The sequence below is a fragment of the Xyrauchen texanus genome, chromosome 12, assembly GCF_025860055.1.
Source record: "Xyrauchen texanus isolate HMW12.3.18 chromosome 12, RBS_HiC_50CHRs, whole genome shotgun sequence".
Taxonomy (NCBI): domain Eukaryota; kingdom Metazoa; phylum Chordata; class Actinopteri; order Cypriniformes; family Catostomidae; genus Xyrauchen; species Xyrauchen texanus.
Genome location: NC_068287.1, coordinates 45126889 through 45143622, shown reverse-complemented (window position 1 = coordinate 45143622; position 16734 = coordinate 45126889). Strand labels below are relative to the sequence as shown.

Sequence of the window (16734 nt, the reverse complement as noted above, 5' to 3'; positions counted from 1 at the left end):
CAAAGTAAGTTTCAAAAATCCCTTAGCAACAGCGGCATAAAATGGACCTTCAATCCACCTCATGGTGCCCATCATGGCGGTGTTTGGGAGCGCTTAATCCAGCAAGTCAAGAAAGTGCTTTACTCAGTAGTGAAACAGCAGATGCTGGACGATGAAGCATTGCATACTGTTTTATGCGAAATAGAAGCAATACTGAACGACCGTCCGATTACTCCATCTTCAGATGATCTAGAAGACCTTGAAGCGTTGACACCAAATCACATCATACAGCTTAAAGCAAAACCGGTTTTACCATCTGGTCTGTTTAAGAAAGAAGACTTGTATATTCGAAGACGCTGGAGACAAGTTCAATACTTAGCTGACCTATTTTGGAAAAGGTGGGTGAAAGAATACCTCCCTATAATGCAGCAACGCCAGAAATGGAATAAACCACGCTGAAACTTCAGCACTGGAGATCTCGTACTTGTAGTTGATGAAACGGCGCCAAGAAACTCTTGGCCCATGGGGCGCATTATAAAAACGTTGGCTGATTCCAAAGGATTTGTTCGTCGAGTGCGCTTGAAGACTCAAACAAGTGAACTAGAAAGGCCTATCACTAAGCTTTGTCTGTTAATGGAAGCAGCATGCTGAACTTTGGAGTCAAGTATTTGACTCTAACTTTTAACCGAACACTTATACTGACTCATGTATACTGATAAATTTACATACACGCCATACACAAGCATAACATCTGTTTGTTTTGTGAAGACCTTTTTGAAAGAACATTTTGGAACAATTTTGAACATTTAAAAGGACACTTTTTTTTTATTTTTTGATATAAACCTATTCAATATGAACTTGAAATGTGAAACTAAAAATTTTCTTCATGTTTGGTACGGCTACTGAAATACCTGTTGTAATTCTTGAAAGCGAAGAATTAGGGGCTGGAATGTTGTAGCCGTTTGTCTATAAGTGTTGTATTGGAGTTTATTTATTATAATTTATGTATTTGTTTATTTATTTATTATTATTATTTGTATTATTTGCATTTATGTACTTATTTAGTTAATTATCATGCACCTGGGCGGGTTAGGAGGAATATATGTCACCGCGTGTGGGCGGAGTGGGAAGTGACTATGGAAAGAACAAATGTTTGGATTTGGGGAAGGTGGTGGCGCACAGTTTTTTGACCACTTCGCTAACTTTGTTTGGATTTTTCGTTTATTGAAATTATGAACTTGATTTAGAAATGTTAGAAAAATAAAGCTATCAAATGAATACCGCGTTTGGGAGTGGAGTGCGTGCAAAACAATTAATCATAGTTCCCGGAATCCACGGCCAGCATCGAAAGGCCGATACATAGATTTTCCCATGATGTCAAGCAAAGAGGCACTGAGTTTTAAGCTAGGCCTAAAATACATCCACAGGTACACCTCCAATTGACTCCAATTAGCCTACCAGAAGCTAACTGCCTAAAGGCTTGACATCATTTTCTGGAAGTTTCCAAGCTGTTTAAAGGCACAGTTAACTTCTGACCCACTGGAATTATGATATAGTCAATTAAAAGTGAAACAATCGGTCTGTAAACAATTGTTGGAAATGCACAAAGTAGATTTCCTAAACGACTTGCCAAAACTATAGTTTGCTAATATGAAATTGTGTGGTTGTGTGGTTAAAAACAGCCTATGTGTATGTAAACTTCTGACTTCAACTGTAAGTGCTTCCTTGGCCATTTTATCTGCTTTTTCGTTTTCTTTGTACACCCACATGTGTTGGCACCCACATGTAGTGTAACACATTTCCAATCTGCCTTAATCTATATAAAATAACCAATATTTCTGTCAAGTTATCACTTCAACATGGTTAAAATATTTGAAGGCTTAAGAGTGATGCCATTGAATTAAAGCAGATTACAACCTTATCTGGCAACACTTCCTCAACCCAACCAAGTGCCACCTGAACTGATGCGACTAACTCTGCATGTCCCATCCGATAACCTCCCAAAGTTTCCAATTTGAGATTTTTAAGATATTGCAACAGTAGGTCCAAAAATGTTACAATCAAATGTAATTTCTTCTGCCCATTCCTAAGCTTTCCATGCAAATCCTGATCCACTTGAACATTTTGCTTCACAACATTCTTCTAGAACTTTCCTTGCCAGATGTTCCCTGTTGTGGCCCTTTAAATGGATCCAATACGCCGTAGATCATTTTTGATGCTGTATATTTAATGGCATTTCTGACAACTCCACCTGCATTGCTACTACAGGTGTTGTTTTGACAGCTCCTAAAACGCATCTTAACGCTCTAGCTTGAATAATGTCCAATTGTTTGAGTAAGGAATGGGATGCAGACCCATACACAATACATCCATAAGTGCATAAGAAGTGCATGATATATATACCCATAAATGACTGTTTATGTGCACCCCACTCCTTTCCTGCTACACACCTCATTCTTTTCAATATATTCTATATGAATTTCCCATGTAAAAATTGGGGCGGCTGTGGCTCAGTTGGTAGAGCGGGTCATCTGCTAATTGCAGGGTTGGCGGTTCAATTACCGGCCCACTTGACTCCACTTGCCGAAGTGTCCTTGAACTCCAAATTGGCATGACAGCTCTGCCACCATTGGTGTATGAGTGTGAGTGTGAATGGGTGATTGGGACACAGTGTAAAGCGCTTCGGTAACCTCTAAGGATAAAAAAGCACTATATAAGTGCAGACCATTTACCATGTAAGTTTTCAATCCATCCATAATCCTAAATATTTGAACTTTATCATTCTTTCCAGTGGTTGCCCATGCATATGCAAATGTACATTTTCCTGGTGAAGAACTTTTCTTCTTCAAATATATTAATAATAATAGTGAATAATAAGGGACTGATAACACTTCCTTGAGGTGTTCCATTCTCTACATTAACCATATTTGATAGTATATCACCCACTTGCACTTGAATTGAACGACCAAAGAGAAAACTCCAAACCCAGTTACAGGCTACAGTCTTCCCCAATTCCAATCTTCTGCATCTTTAATAATAATCCCTCTTTCCACATCGTATCATAAGCTTTTTAAAGTCAGAATACACTGCTAACAGTACCTCTTTCATTACTAGTGCCTTTTTAACATCTGTTTCCAGCCTTACAAGTGCATCAAGAGTCAAATGTCCAGGGCGAAAACCATACTGGTGAGATCCGGTTAGGTCTTTGCTCTTTAAAGCATGGTACACGGGGCGGCTGTGGCTCAGGTGGCAGAGCGGGTTGACCACTAATCACAGGGTTGGCGGTTTGATTCCCGGCCCACACGACTCCACATGCCTAAGTGTCCTTGGGCAAGACACTGAACCCCAAGTGGCTCCCAATGGCAGGCTAGCTATGGTTAAAAAGGTTCTATATAAGTGCAGACCATTTACAACTGATTTGCTATCATTCACATTAATTTACAAAGGTTTGATGTGCGGGCAATAGGTCTGTAGTTCCCTGCTATTGATGGTTCTTTTCCTGGTTTGGCTATAGGAACTATGACAGCATGTTGCCAGTCCTTTGACAATCTACCTTCCCAATCTACCCAAAACTGCCTTCAACATAACCTATCTTTCCTCGGAGCGGTGCGGCCAACATGAGTTAGTACTCTTTTGAACTCAAGCATCTCAAACTTAGCATCTAAGCTGTCTGTCCAACAGGTATCTGGTTATTTATATGTCTTGAAGCTGTTCTGGAATTTTCTTTCCCCTTTTCTGATACTTGTCATCTGGATTTTCAGTACTATGTGCTTTTTGAAACGTTTGGACTAACAGCTCTGCTTTTTCTTCTCCTTTTACTGTTGTTCTCCCTTCTCCTATTGGTACGGGGATATTATTGGATCGATAGACCCCATTCATCTTCTTTAGCGCAATCCACACATCTCCCAGCTGTGTTTCTCTTCCTATTGAAGAGCAAAACATTGGCCAGTAATTCCTTTTAGCCTGCTTGATAATTCTCCTCGCCTGTGCTCTTTTGGCTCCTCTGGTAGTTAAAGAACGATTCAGGAGCTAAAGTCCTTCTCAGCACCCTAAAAGCTTCATTTCTTCGTTTAATAGCTTCAGTAAATTCTTCGTTCCACCAGGGAACAACCTTCTTCATTCCACTACCCCTTGATTTAGGAATAGACTTCTCTACTGCTTTTATTATGATGGAAGTTAATTGATCATTGCATTCCACGCGGGGTGACGTCACAGTGCAGCTGGTCCAGCGCCATGTGCTTACAGGCGTGCATGGTGTCAGACGTTCTGTCTCAAAAATATTGTGGCAGTGTGGGGGGTGGGGCAATTCTGCACATCCGACCCCTAATCAGACTAATTAGCCCTCGAGAGGGATAAAGGCCGACCGAAGATGGTAGTGCGATAGAGAGATTTACGGACAGCTGTCCGACACCTGTGTTTGTCGTTTTGGTTCAGTTTATATTAAACTATGATTTATATTCTCAAGCCTCCTCCTTTCCATAAATCCCTTTACACTGGTGCCGAAACCCAAAAAAGAAGAGGGATGCGCCATAGTAGAGTCCTCACCACTACCATCCACCCCAATGGAGCAGCCACGGCCATTCGCTGGGGGACGGAGTCCGATCCTCACGGGGAGGCGTGGCTGTCGTCCATTAGAGGGTGGAGGAGTGGCCAAGGATCAAGCTACGGCACATCGGAGAACCACCGTGTAAGTTTTTTTATTCTCTCTCTCTCTCCCACTGCGTCTCCGTGTTGGCCTTTTCCTCTCTTTTATTCTCTTCGCTTTTACGGCATGTAGGTGCCACATTTTTTTGGTTTCCCTCCCGATGTCCACTCGCCCATCCTGGTAGATGGGGATGACCTGCCGGCAGATGGGGTGGAAGGCAACTGGTAAACACTTTAAAAGTGTTTATGTACACAATAAAAAGAGAGAGATAATATACACACACACACATATATATATATATATATATATATATATATATATATATATATATATACATATTTATTAGCTAAAAAATATATATACACCCATGTTGATTTCTATTTCTCATTAAATCTTCAATGCAGGCCCCTGTTATGTAACAAATACATCAGTGCATGCGTCAGTTAATCAGCAGAAACATCTGTTCATTATTGAGATAAAGATGTGGAGAGAATCTGTTCATCAAAGATTTGTTTGTTTGTTGAGAATTGCATTTCCTAAACTTCCTAAAGTGCTTCCTCCCATTTTTTACTCTTGTGTCACAAACATCAAATGACGAAACTCTGAAGTGTCTCAAAGGTCATGCTGTCAGTCAGAGGTCGGAGCGACGTCCCCTCATTGAGTGCTGCGGTAGGGAAAGATTTCCTCCGGGAAGGAAGGATTTAGACAACACCCTGTATCACATTACAAGAGAAAAGAAGGAAAACCATATGGATGTGTCGAAGAGCAGACAACTGAGCTGAATAATCACAATTACACACACACACACACACACACACACACACACACACACACACACACACACAATATAAATAACAAACACATTCATGTCCACATATATATTTAAATTAATGTCCACAAACACACTATTTGATGAAATGTTAAAAAAGTGTTTTTGTGGTGTAAGTTGACTGCGCCTTAAGCAGAAACAGTTCTAAAAACAACAGTAGAAAAACAGCGCCCTCAACTGACAACTGTTATGAACTACATGGCATAAAAATGGCATTAAGCCTCAATAATTAGCTGCAATTACAATACTATGAGAACGTGCAAAATGATTGACAGGCAGAAAGCGTAATTTTTTTGCATAACTTTCCATGAAAGAAATCACTGACAGCACCTTTAAGCTCTATTAATAGCATTTGTGGAATAATGTAGATTTCCACAAAAAAATATTGGACTTGTCTCTAATTTATTTAAAATAAAAAGCAAACATTGCAGTTACATTAAGGCACTGACTGACACTGGAAGTGAATGGGGCCATTCAATAAACATTAAAAAACACATTGTTTTAATAGACCCCCATCCACTTCCATTGTAAGTGCCACACTGTAATTGCGAGTTGATCAACATAATGCCACAAATGATTTTGATTGAGCTTAACTTGTATTATGTTACTTAAAAAGGTAGCTATTATAAAGGCTTTTTTTTCATGAATGGGGGAACTTGTATCTTAAACTCCACCCCTCCCCCTGTATTCACACTACTTACTGCAGTGTTAGTTCATACACATGAGGAGGCACACAGACACACATCTAGTCAATGACACACACAGAGCTCAGAGGAGCGCAGTCAGTCTCTACACTCCTCATGAAGAGATCTTGAGTTGATCATTCAGTTTGGATCAGTTCTGGAATTTAAAGTGTTTGCTTGTCTGAAAAGGATCATTGGAGGACAGAATGGAAATCGCGTGTGAGGTAATTGACTTTACACTGTCTCACATTACCTTTATACAACATGTACCAATAATCATCAAGTCTTTTTCATTTGTATTACTATAATGAGTAATAATGAATAATAAAGATGTTTTATTTTAGTAATAGTGTTGTGTATGATTTTAGTAAGTGTTTCTGTTGCCAATGTTAATGTAATGCTAATATAATGATGTTTAATGCAATTATATCTAAAACTGCATAAGTGACCAAGACAGTGCGCTTTTAAAACGTGATCATAAAATGGGGCTGATTGATTTTCAGATGAGAAAAAAGTAATTTTATGACTTTTATGTCATTTATATATACAGTATAAAACAATTATTATAGGCTATCTGCCATTTTTCCCTTTAATGCATGAATGCAATTGAACTAATATTAACCCTCACGGTCTGAACGACCCTTATAATTACAAAAAAACTAAACCTGCTTAATATACTTTTATGAGAACTGACTATACACAAAACTTTATCTTGATGACATGCTCAAAAAGTTACTTTTGTTTTGTTTTATTGCATTTTACTACAATTCTGGTTCCACTTTACATTAGGTGTCTTTAACTAATATGGACTAACATTAAAATACATACAATACATTGTATTTATTGTGTAACCATATGTTGATCTGCAAAATTCTCACAAGATTCACTTTAGCTGCTACTGAAGTTGAGGTATGGATGGGTTTATGTGTATGGGTTAGTTTAGGTAAGTGTAACAGAGATCCAACTCAAAAAGGGTCTTTATTTTCCCACACTTTTCAGTGATTCATAAAACTCAAAAAATGCTTTTCACAAGAAATGACGTTAACTCTCTTTCCTCCTGACTAGTTTCTGACTTGCTTTTAAAGCTTGTCTTCACTCTCAGTGCAATGGCAAACAGCTGTTAGACAATCATTGCCAGGTGATGATCCTTATCATTCTCATCTCCTGATCTCGCTCTCCATTCACTAACCGGCACCTAACCACACCCCCACCATCACGTATCCCCATCGCCATCTAGCCAGCCCAGTACTCCCAGAGCATGGCTTTTAATTCTTCTCAAACCACTTTTTTTTGTGCTCAGTTAATCAGTAGGGACGACTAGGCACCACTACCCCTGGGTTTGTTTCGATATGGTGTTTTTATGAGGTCCGTTCGACCGGGAAGGGGCGAGAACACGTCCGAGAATTCTCTTTGGCCATGTCCATGATTTGCGCCAGTGAGAGGTGGTCTCTGTAAGTGACCGGGGTGCAGCAATTGGCTTTTAAGTTCACCTCCAACCTGAGCTCCTCCCTCTCCAGTACCACCATCACCAAAGCCACAGGGACCACCTCCCCTTGCGGTTTTAAGAGGTTGAGGTGGAAAATTTGCCATGCTCTGCCCCATCCATTAGTTTAACCTCATAATCGACTTCCCCGACTCAGCAAGTGACCTCAAAGGGCCATTGTCATTTTGCGAGTATTTCAGAGCTTGATGTGGGTAGTAATACAAGGACTCTATCTCCCTGTGTAAATTCCCATAGACAAGCTCCCCTGTTATACATCCAGGTCTGACATACTTGAGCCTGTAGTAAATTCTCCTGTGATAGCTGCCCTAATGTGTGGACTTTTGCTCTCAGGTCAAGATCGTATTGAAATTCTTCTTTGCTGTTTGAAGATCCCTCCTCCCAATTTTGCCTCACAACATCCAGGACACCGTGAGGCTTACGCCCATAAAATAATTCAAATGAGGAGAACACTGTGGAGGCTTGCAGGACCTCTTGAACTGCTAATAACAGGGGTTCATGTCACTTTTCCCAATTCCGAGCATCTTCATGCACAAAATTATGAATCATGTTTTTCAGGGTTTTATTAAACCACTCGACTAAGCCATCCGTTTGTGGGTGGTAGATGCTTGTCCGAATTGATTTAATACCCAATAATTCATACAATTTGCATAGTGTACCTGACAGAAAAGTAGTGCCTTGATCATTGAGGATTTACTTCAGAATCCCCATTCAGAAGATAATTCTGAAGAGTGCCCTTCACAACACTACGTGCTGAATTGTTGCGTAGAGGCACTGCTTCTGGATATCGCGTTGCATAGTCCACCAGAACAACACAAAGCAATGTCCTTGTGCCGTCCACTCAAATGGCCCGACGAGGTCCATACCAATTCTTTCGAAGGGGACCTCGATCAAAGGAAGCAGGCGCAAAGGCACTCTTGGGGTGGCTGGCGGATTCACCAGCTGACATTCATGGCATGCCGCAAATCATCTGCAAACATCCCAGTGTGATTACATGGTTCAGTGTCTTTTCCTGCCTAACTGTCCCGCCATCGGATTGACATGAGCTGTCTGGAATAACATTTCCCAATGGCTCTTCGGTATCAATAACTGGGTTGTATCTTTGTCTCATCATCCTGTGTCACTCGATACAACCAGTCATTTATAATAGAAAATTATGGATAGGTGGGTGCAATGTCTGGCTGAAGACGTTGACCATCAATCACTCTCACTTGGTCGAAGGCGTGCCTAAGATCTCGTCTCGCTCCAGAGTGAAATCCCCACCTGGGAATCCTCTAAGGGCTGGGGAAGCCGAGATTTCCCCTTCCCTTATGTCATCCTGACATGGAGCTGACATAGATGGCTCCGCCTACCCAGCCAGAGCATCAAAAATCCAGCACAGAGATGTTCTGTTACAGGACCCATCTGCACAAATTTCCCTTTAAAGAGTGGAAAACGCTGTCCAATTCGTGCCCAAAATTAGCGGATGGGAGATATAGGGACTAACCACCAACTCAACACTATGCTTTTGTCCCCCGAAATTGAATCTTCACACACCTTAATATCCCCATGCACACACCTTACCTTCACCTTGTGACTAGCACCCAAATCTCATCTCGAACCAGGCATTGGTGGATTTGGCTGCAACCCAAATCCACCAAGGTCTGGTATCTACCCCCCTTAATGCTCACAGGTATGCAGTATGACCCAGCTTGATTGGGGCGGCCTTCGGTGCATGGGGGACCAAAATCTCCATCACTGGGCACTGGTCCCAGAAATACATGGGCTCCCCGCAGCTCCAACAGACCGGCTTGCCGGCTCCCGAATATGCCACCATGTGGTCCTCTGCCAACTAGATGGCCGGAAGCCAACTGGATGGTATGATCCCTCTTGGAAGTCGAGCGATGAACTGTTCCAGTATCACCAGATCAATGACAGTTTCGATGTCGCATTGCTCAGCCAGCAACCACCTCCGACAGGCATCCCGGAGCTGTTGGATGAAGGTGAACGGACAGCCGATATTGCCAGTGGCCAGGGAGCGAAAGCGTTGGTGCTGTGGCTCGGGTGTCTGGCCGACCCATTGCAGTATGGATTTTTTCAAGTCAGCGTACACCAGGAGGTTCTCTGCTGGTAACTGCTGCACCGCGAGTTGGGCTTCCCCTGACAGCAGTGGAATTAACCGGACCGCCCACTGGGTGCTCGGCCATCTGTATGCCCCCACCGTCTGCTCAAAGAGCTCCAAGAAGGCCTCCGGATTCTCTAGGGTGCCCATCTTGACCAGTGGAACCGGGGTTGTGGCAGTAACACCCTCCACCAAGGGTAATGGTAATATTGTAAACACAGATATAATTAAATGCAGGTACTTTAAATGTAAGTAAAATGCAACAGCACTTATATACATTATAAGTTACTCTACTGGGTAACAGTCAACTTTCTCTTCACTGTCCATGAGTAAAAAGAAGCATAAGCTTCAATTGTATTTGTCGGGTTTCATTATGTCAGAGAGAAAGTTTCATTGATTTAATTGGACGATAATTGGTTAGTTTGGAAATTATTCCTATTATTTTTTACATACAAATAGCATTGGGGTCTCTGGGACAGTAATAATGAAGAAGGGAAAGTCAATGAGGGATATAAACAAGTTTGAACTTTATAGATGTACTGCGTAATGTCATCGAGAAGTGTCACCGTCATTTGGCTGTCCTGCTGGCCCTCATAAGAAAAAGCCCTTTGAGAAATGGCCTTTAATTTATACGCCACTCGTGTTTCATGGGGCGGTTTGTAATGTCATATCCTGAGCTTTCCAGGGAATGTGTCAGCTCTGCTTGCGTCATTCATGTGTTGGTTAGTCTGTGTCTGCTCAGAAAGTCGATTTGTGGGCTCTTCCCATTTCAATGAACCAAAATAACTCCCTTTCCACAACCCTGTAATGCAGCTTTGGGTTCCGTATTTTTATTACTGGTGTTTAGTAGAGGGATTATTCACTCAAAAACAAAAATTCTGTCATGTTATTTCAAACAAACATCTCCTAATGTGTAATTCTCCTCATGTAGGTGTGGAAACGCTGACGAGGGACCGTAAACAGGTGCAGTAGAACGGAAAGACTGCGAATGATGCCGCAAAACATGCTGATCTTCGACCCTGCGATGCCCACTGAGCCAGTTAAAGACGGCATGACGATCCCCAGAACCCCTGAGCGAATTCTGGCAGAGAAAACTAACAACAACGAGGCTCCTCAACAACCACAGCCACTAGCGACATCAGTCACCATCCCTCTCGTCAACGAGGTGGAGTTAATGGCGGCCACCGGAGGGGCGGAGCTATCCTGTTACCGCTGCACTGTGCCATTTGGAGTGGTGGTTCTGATCGCTGGCATTGTGGTGACCGCTGTGGCATACAGCTTCAACACTCACGGTTCGACCATTTCGTACTTTGGACTTGTTCTGCTCTCGGCCGGGCTGGTTCTGCTTGCTCTGAGTGCTGTTTGTTGGAAAGTTCGTATGGAAAGAAAGAAAGAGCGAAGAAGAGAAAGTCAAACGGCTTTGATGGCACACCAAAGAAGCATCTTTGCTTGAGAATGGAGATCCCAAAACGACTACAGAAACAATTACTCCATCTCGTCAAAACCTTCACAATGGATTAATCAAAGCATTTTTCAGCTCACCCTCAGAATATGTGCTGATGTACAAGAAGGGACGAGTTCGAATTAACTGTTTGCGCATGAAGTTAATAGGCCATTTACGTGAAAATTGTATGTTTAAGCAATTAGTAATCGGCTACCGAAAACTAATTGCGGCTAGAACGCAGTTTATTTTAACGCATATCTCCATCATCAACATTTTGAGTTACTGCTGCCATTATCAATTAAAAGTTTACACAGACCAGTTGTTTTTTCGTGGGCACTAATAACGCAACGCTAATTGCACCAGGCAAAACGCATCGATTTTGGTGAATAAGGTGAAAGATATCAAAAGGAAAAGCGCTGAAAAGATATGCAGACATGCAGAATCAACAAAAATCACGTTTACGTCATTCTCTGCTTTTGACGTCAAAACACAAACAGTCATGCGTACATCAGATAAGTCGGTAAGAACATAGATAAAGGCGTTTACATGAAACACGAAATCGGGGTAATGGGAAAATATCTAAGTTTGGCGATGATTAAATTGTTTTGGACCTAAAGAGGCAGTCACACTTGACTTTAAGCTCGCAAATTGCTTTCAGACAACGCAACGGACGTGATGTCTCACAGGAGGTAAATGATACGTCACAAATACTTAAATGATATTCTTTTTTAAACGTTAAAATATATTGTCTACTTACAATCCTGCAGCAAAATAAATACACAGCTTTGAAATCTATATTCTTTGTATTGAGCCAAGATGTCAGAGTGTGCCGTTTCGATCTTTTATTGGTCACGCATCCTCTCGTTAAACGAATTTTCGCAGTCAGAGTTCACCAAATTTGAACTCTTGTACGCAACAGAGTACGAAATTTCTTTGCATGAGCTTGCGCTGCCAGTCTGCCGTATTCGGATATGCTTAAATGGGAGTAAATGGAGCTCAAAGTATAGTGTGATCGCTCCATTAACAGTTAAACAACTTAAACTGTTTATGACCGTTTATAACTCAGTAAAGGAAAGCCATTTCCAAAACGCACACTTCTGCACTATTCAATGCCATTTTGTAGTGTAAGTAGTGCAAGTTGTTCTGACAATGCAGCAAAAAGAAGTGGACTTTAAGTACCCGGATGATGCACTTTACAACCGTCAAAATGGAGTGAGGAATGTTGGACACTTCATGCCCTCAACGCACGTGGCTAGCCGTAGTTAGCGGAAGGGGTGGAGTTACCTGGCTGCGCTGCTGGTCTGACAAAACAGTTGTAAATAATGTAGAATGTAGCAGCTAGAGAAACTTCAGTGGATACAACAACTTAGAAATGTGAGTTGAATGCTTTACCATCACCACAAGCTTTGTGAATATGTACGTTGTTTAAGATACAAGTGTTGAACTGAGGTTGGCTACCGAGCTAAAGCTAGCATCAGCACATCACGTGTGCTTGAAATGTCACTTCCATCAGCTGTTAAACAATGATTGCTTCTGTGTACTACAAAACCGTTAAGTGCTCCATTTGGGATGATATTAAACGCAAGAAACCCGTGATTACATGACATTTGACATTCTGACTATTCTCTGCTTTTGACGTCAAAACATAAACAGGAGTGCGCACATTGGATAAGCTGATAGCAACATCGCTAAAGGTGTTAACATGCAGCGTGAAATCGGGGTAATGGGCAAGAACTTCCCCAAAATGTTTGCTCTCACTGAGACTCGCAACTGCATGTGTCCAGATGTTCAGACACAGCTGGGACACCGGTTACGCTTTAATGACCTTTACTGCAAACTTGCGCAGTTAGTGATGGACAGAATGCAGTGCTAGCCAAAAGTCGCTCGTAAGTGCTTTCTTGCTTTCTTTCTTTTCTCTTTTATTTTCTCTTCCTGTTCTCTCTTGATCTCTTTACCCATCAGGCAGGTTTGCTGGGATGTGAGCCAAGGCAAACGTAAAAAAAAAATGAATACAAGTAACTGCTGGGCAAACCCAGAGAAGGGCAAGTGCCATATTAATCCCCGGCTGTTTCCTGTCCATTTGGATTCATGGAAAGACCCTGTCTGAGACATAAAGGAAAAGGAGGTGAAAAAGAGGAAATGAACAACAATGATTTTTCCTCATTGAGAGCGTCTTTCACTCAGCTACTCTATATGTCAATAAATTATAAACATTAAACTTTATCATGACATCTGGTACTCATATCACTTGCATTATTATTTATGTATGACAAATGGATTTATATTTTATATTATTAAATCTATTTTGCTATATTGTACTTCAGATCATAGAGGCAGACATACAACATTAAGTGGTTTATAGCTATGTGAAGTCTACTTCTACTAAAGCCTACTAAAGACTATTAACCACATAATATTTGTTATTTTATTTTTTTGGATAAGTATGCACTTTTGATCATTATAATGAAATGCAAACAGTGAAGAAATTAATTATTGATCTTAAAAATGATTTCAGGTTCTGCATTTTTGGACTCTATAAAATAAAATGTGTCTTAATCTTTTATGATTGTAACCATCATTAGTTTCTTCCATTATGTTTGATTGTGTTTGTGGAAATGTTGTATCTGTAAGTTGTCGACAGAACTATTTTTAATAAACTTATGGAATAATGAATGTTTTATTTTATGGCATTGATGATACAATCATGATTTTTTTAAATTTTATTTTATGTATTTATTTTACTTGTGAAGGCTGAATTCTAAAACAGATTCTGATACTGATACAGATAAAAAATAAATGATTTCGATAAAAACCGATAGCTCAAAACAGCTGCGTATGTGGCGGTAGACCAGCTCACAAGGTTTTGGATTTGAGCAACAGTCATTTCATGTGTGTAGCTTGTTTAAAGCAGTCTGGATTTAATTGTTTCTCCAATCACTCATGATCTTTGTTTGAAGTTCCAGTTAAAGTGTAATTTGGGTCAGGTGGAAAAATGCCATTCAATGTAAAGCGCTCTTTCATGTGAGATGTTGTGAGTGATTAAAACATTCAATAATGAATGGAAGGAAATGTTGCTTTTGTTTGCAATGTGTTCTGTAGTGCTCCATGGCTGACTGTGCTGTATATTGTGTGCATGTGAACGCTAGCAATCAGCTGTGTTTGGACTTTAAACTTCTAAGTTTAAAGTCCAAAGGACTTCTAAGATTTATTTAAATTAGTTAAACATTTCATAAGTCAAGAGAGGAGATTTGTTTTTCTATTGTGAATAGTTCAACCAATAGTTCTGGCAATACCAGAGAACACAACAGAAACTGTAGAGTGACATGCTAAAAATACTCAGAACACACTAGCAATGCCCTAGCAACCACAAGGAACACCCAAGCAACACACTAATAACCACTCAGAACATCTTGGCAAATATTAAACAACATCCTAGCAACACATTAGCAACCACCCAGAACACTCTTGCAACCCCTAGCATCCACTCAGAACACCATGTAAAACACCTAGCAACTACCCAGAACACACTTCCAACCACCTAGCAACAACACCAAACACCCTACCAAACACCTTGAAAAACCATAGCAACCAACCAGAACACCCTGGCAACACACTAACAACCACAAATAACATCATGGCAATTGAATAGCAACACCCTAGAAACACCCTAACCAACCATCTAACGACCCCCTCTCAACCACTGAAACAAGACTCCACACTAAAAAATTACTTAGGAGCCGTTGGCTCACACACCCTAGCAGCAACCACCCAAAACACCTTAGCAAACACCTTGCAACTACCCAGAACACCCTAGCAACACACTTGCAATAACTCAGAACATCTTGGCAATCAGAAAGCAACACCCTAGCAACAACCAAAAACATCATAACAACCAAAAAACAAAACACATTTAAAACATCCTAGCATCCACAAAGTACACCCTGGCAAACACCCTAACAACCACCGAGCAACACCCTAAGAACCACCCAGAATACCCTTGCAACAACCTAGCATCCACCTAGAACACCCTAGCAAACACCTAGCAACTACCCAGAACACACTTCCAACCACCTAGCAACAACACCAAACACCCTACCAAACACCTTGCAAAACCATAGCAACCAACCAGAACATCCTGGCAACACACTAACAACCACACATAACATCATGGCAATTGAATAGCAACACCCTAGAAACACCCTAGCAACCATCTAACAACCCCTCGCAACTACTGAAACAAGACTCCACACTAAAAAATTACTTAGGGCCATTGGCTCCCAAAATGACATAGCAAACATATTGCAATGACATAGCAACCACCAAGAACACCCTTGCAACACACTAACAACAACTCTGAACATCTTGGCAATCAGAAATCAAAACCCTAGCGACCACCAAAAACACCCTTAAACCACCTAGCCTCCATCCATAACACCCTGCCAAACACTTAGCAACACCCTAGCATCCACCTAGCAAGCCCTAGCAGCAACCACCCAAAACACCCTAGCAACACACTAACAACAACTCAGAACATCTTAGCAGTCATAAAACACCCAGAAAACCCTTGAAACCATTTAGCAATGCCATAACACCCACCCAGAACAACCTTGCACGATGTTTTTTATGCACTAGTATGCAAATCAAGCTTGTATCATGTAGCAAATTTGAAATGTAACGTTTTTGTGAACAAAAGAGTGTATTTCAACCCAAATCTGTGTTACATATCTTTAAATATTAACTCTTTAAAGTATTACAGCTCTAGTGACCTAACATGATTCTCCATAGGTGATCAGTTGTGGACTTGAACTGCTTGTTTTAAAATAGCCAGACTTAGAGATGTATATAGGCAGCATTTGCGTTGCTAAGCTTTTCTCCGACACCAGACACTACAACTCAATGGTGTGCCTGCGTCAGAGAGGCATCCACGACACACTTTGTCAGATTTGATGGTCAACGGTTAAAGAGAAAGACGGAAGAGGGGGGAACATTCACAACACTCAGAAAAGAAACACTCACATACGATGACCTCTCCTGACCGCAATCATTTAAGCTGATTATTTGTGAACTAACGAGGGTGCCGCCCGGTCGTTTTGGCTCTGGTGAAGTTTCATCCAAACACTGCAAGGCCTAGCCAAACCCTAAAGCCATTTAATAAACAAAAGGTTTAGGAAAGCATGTGGTTTAACTCTGAATCCTCTCAGTGTTTGAGATTAATTTGATTAAAGCTGACTCATGCAGAGATACATCTCATGGGAGAACCAGGGGGTTTCTGAAATATTAACCAAGATCTCAGTGTCTCTGTTGAAATATCATTGCAGTCGAGGCCCCGGGGACGCAGACATTGCTGAGAGATCTGGGGCCAGATTCAGTGTATTGGACTGTACTGTATGTGTGTCAACTTGTGAAGGATCAGCCCATGACCTCACTTCCTCCACCCATCTGCTCCACCTGATTGTAAGGAATCAGTCAATCAAACGAGACCGATTATTGGGGCGGCTGTGGCTCATGTGGTAGAGCGGGTCAGCTGCTAATCGCAGGGTTGGCGGTTTGAT

The 16734-nt window shown here is 41.2% G+C and overlaps 1 protein-coding gene across 1 annotated transcript; it reads left to right on the top strand.

Moving 5' to 3' along the window:
- Positions 1–6184: 6184 nt before the first annotated feature.
- On the top strand, positions 6185–14242 carry LOC127653217 (transmembrane protein 100-like). The gene is made up of 2 exons (XM_052139825.1): positions 6185–6360; positions 10670–14242. The coding sequence occupies exon 2, from the start codon at positions 10727–10729 to the stop codon at positions 11189–11191; it is 465 nt and encodes a 154-aa protein (XP_051995785.1). The 5' UTR covers positions 6185–6360; positions 10670–10726; the 3' UTR covers positions 11192–14242.
- The last annotated feature ends 2492 nt before the right edge of the window (positions 14243–16734 follow it).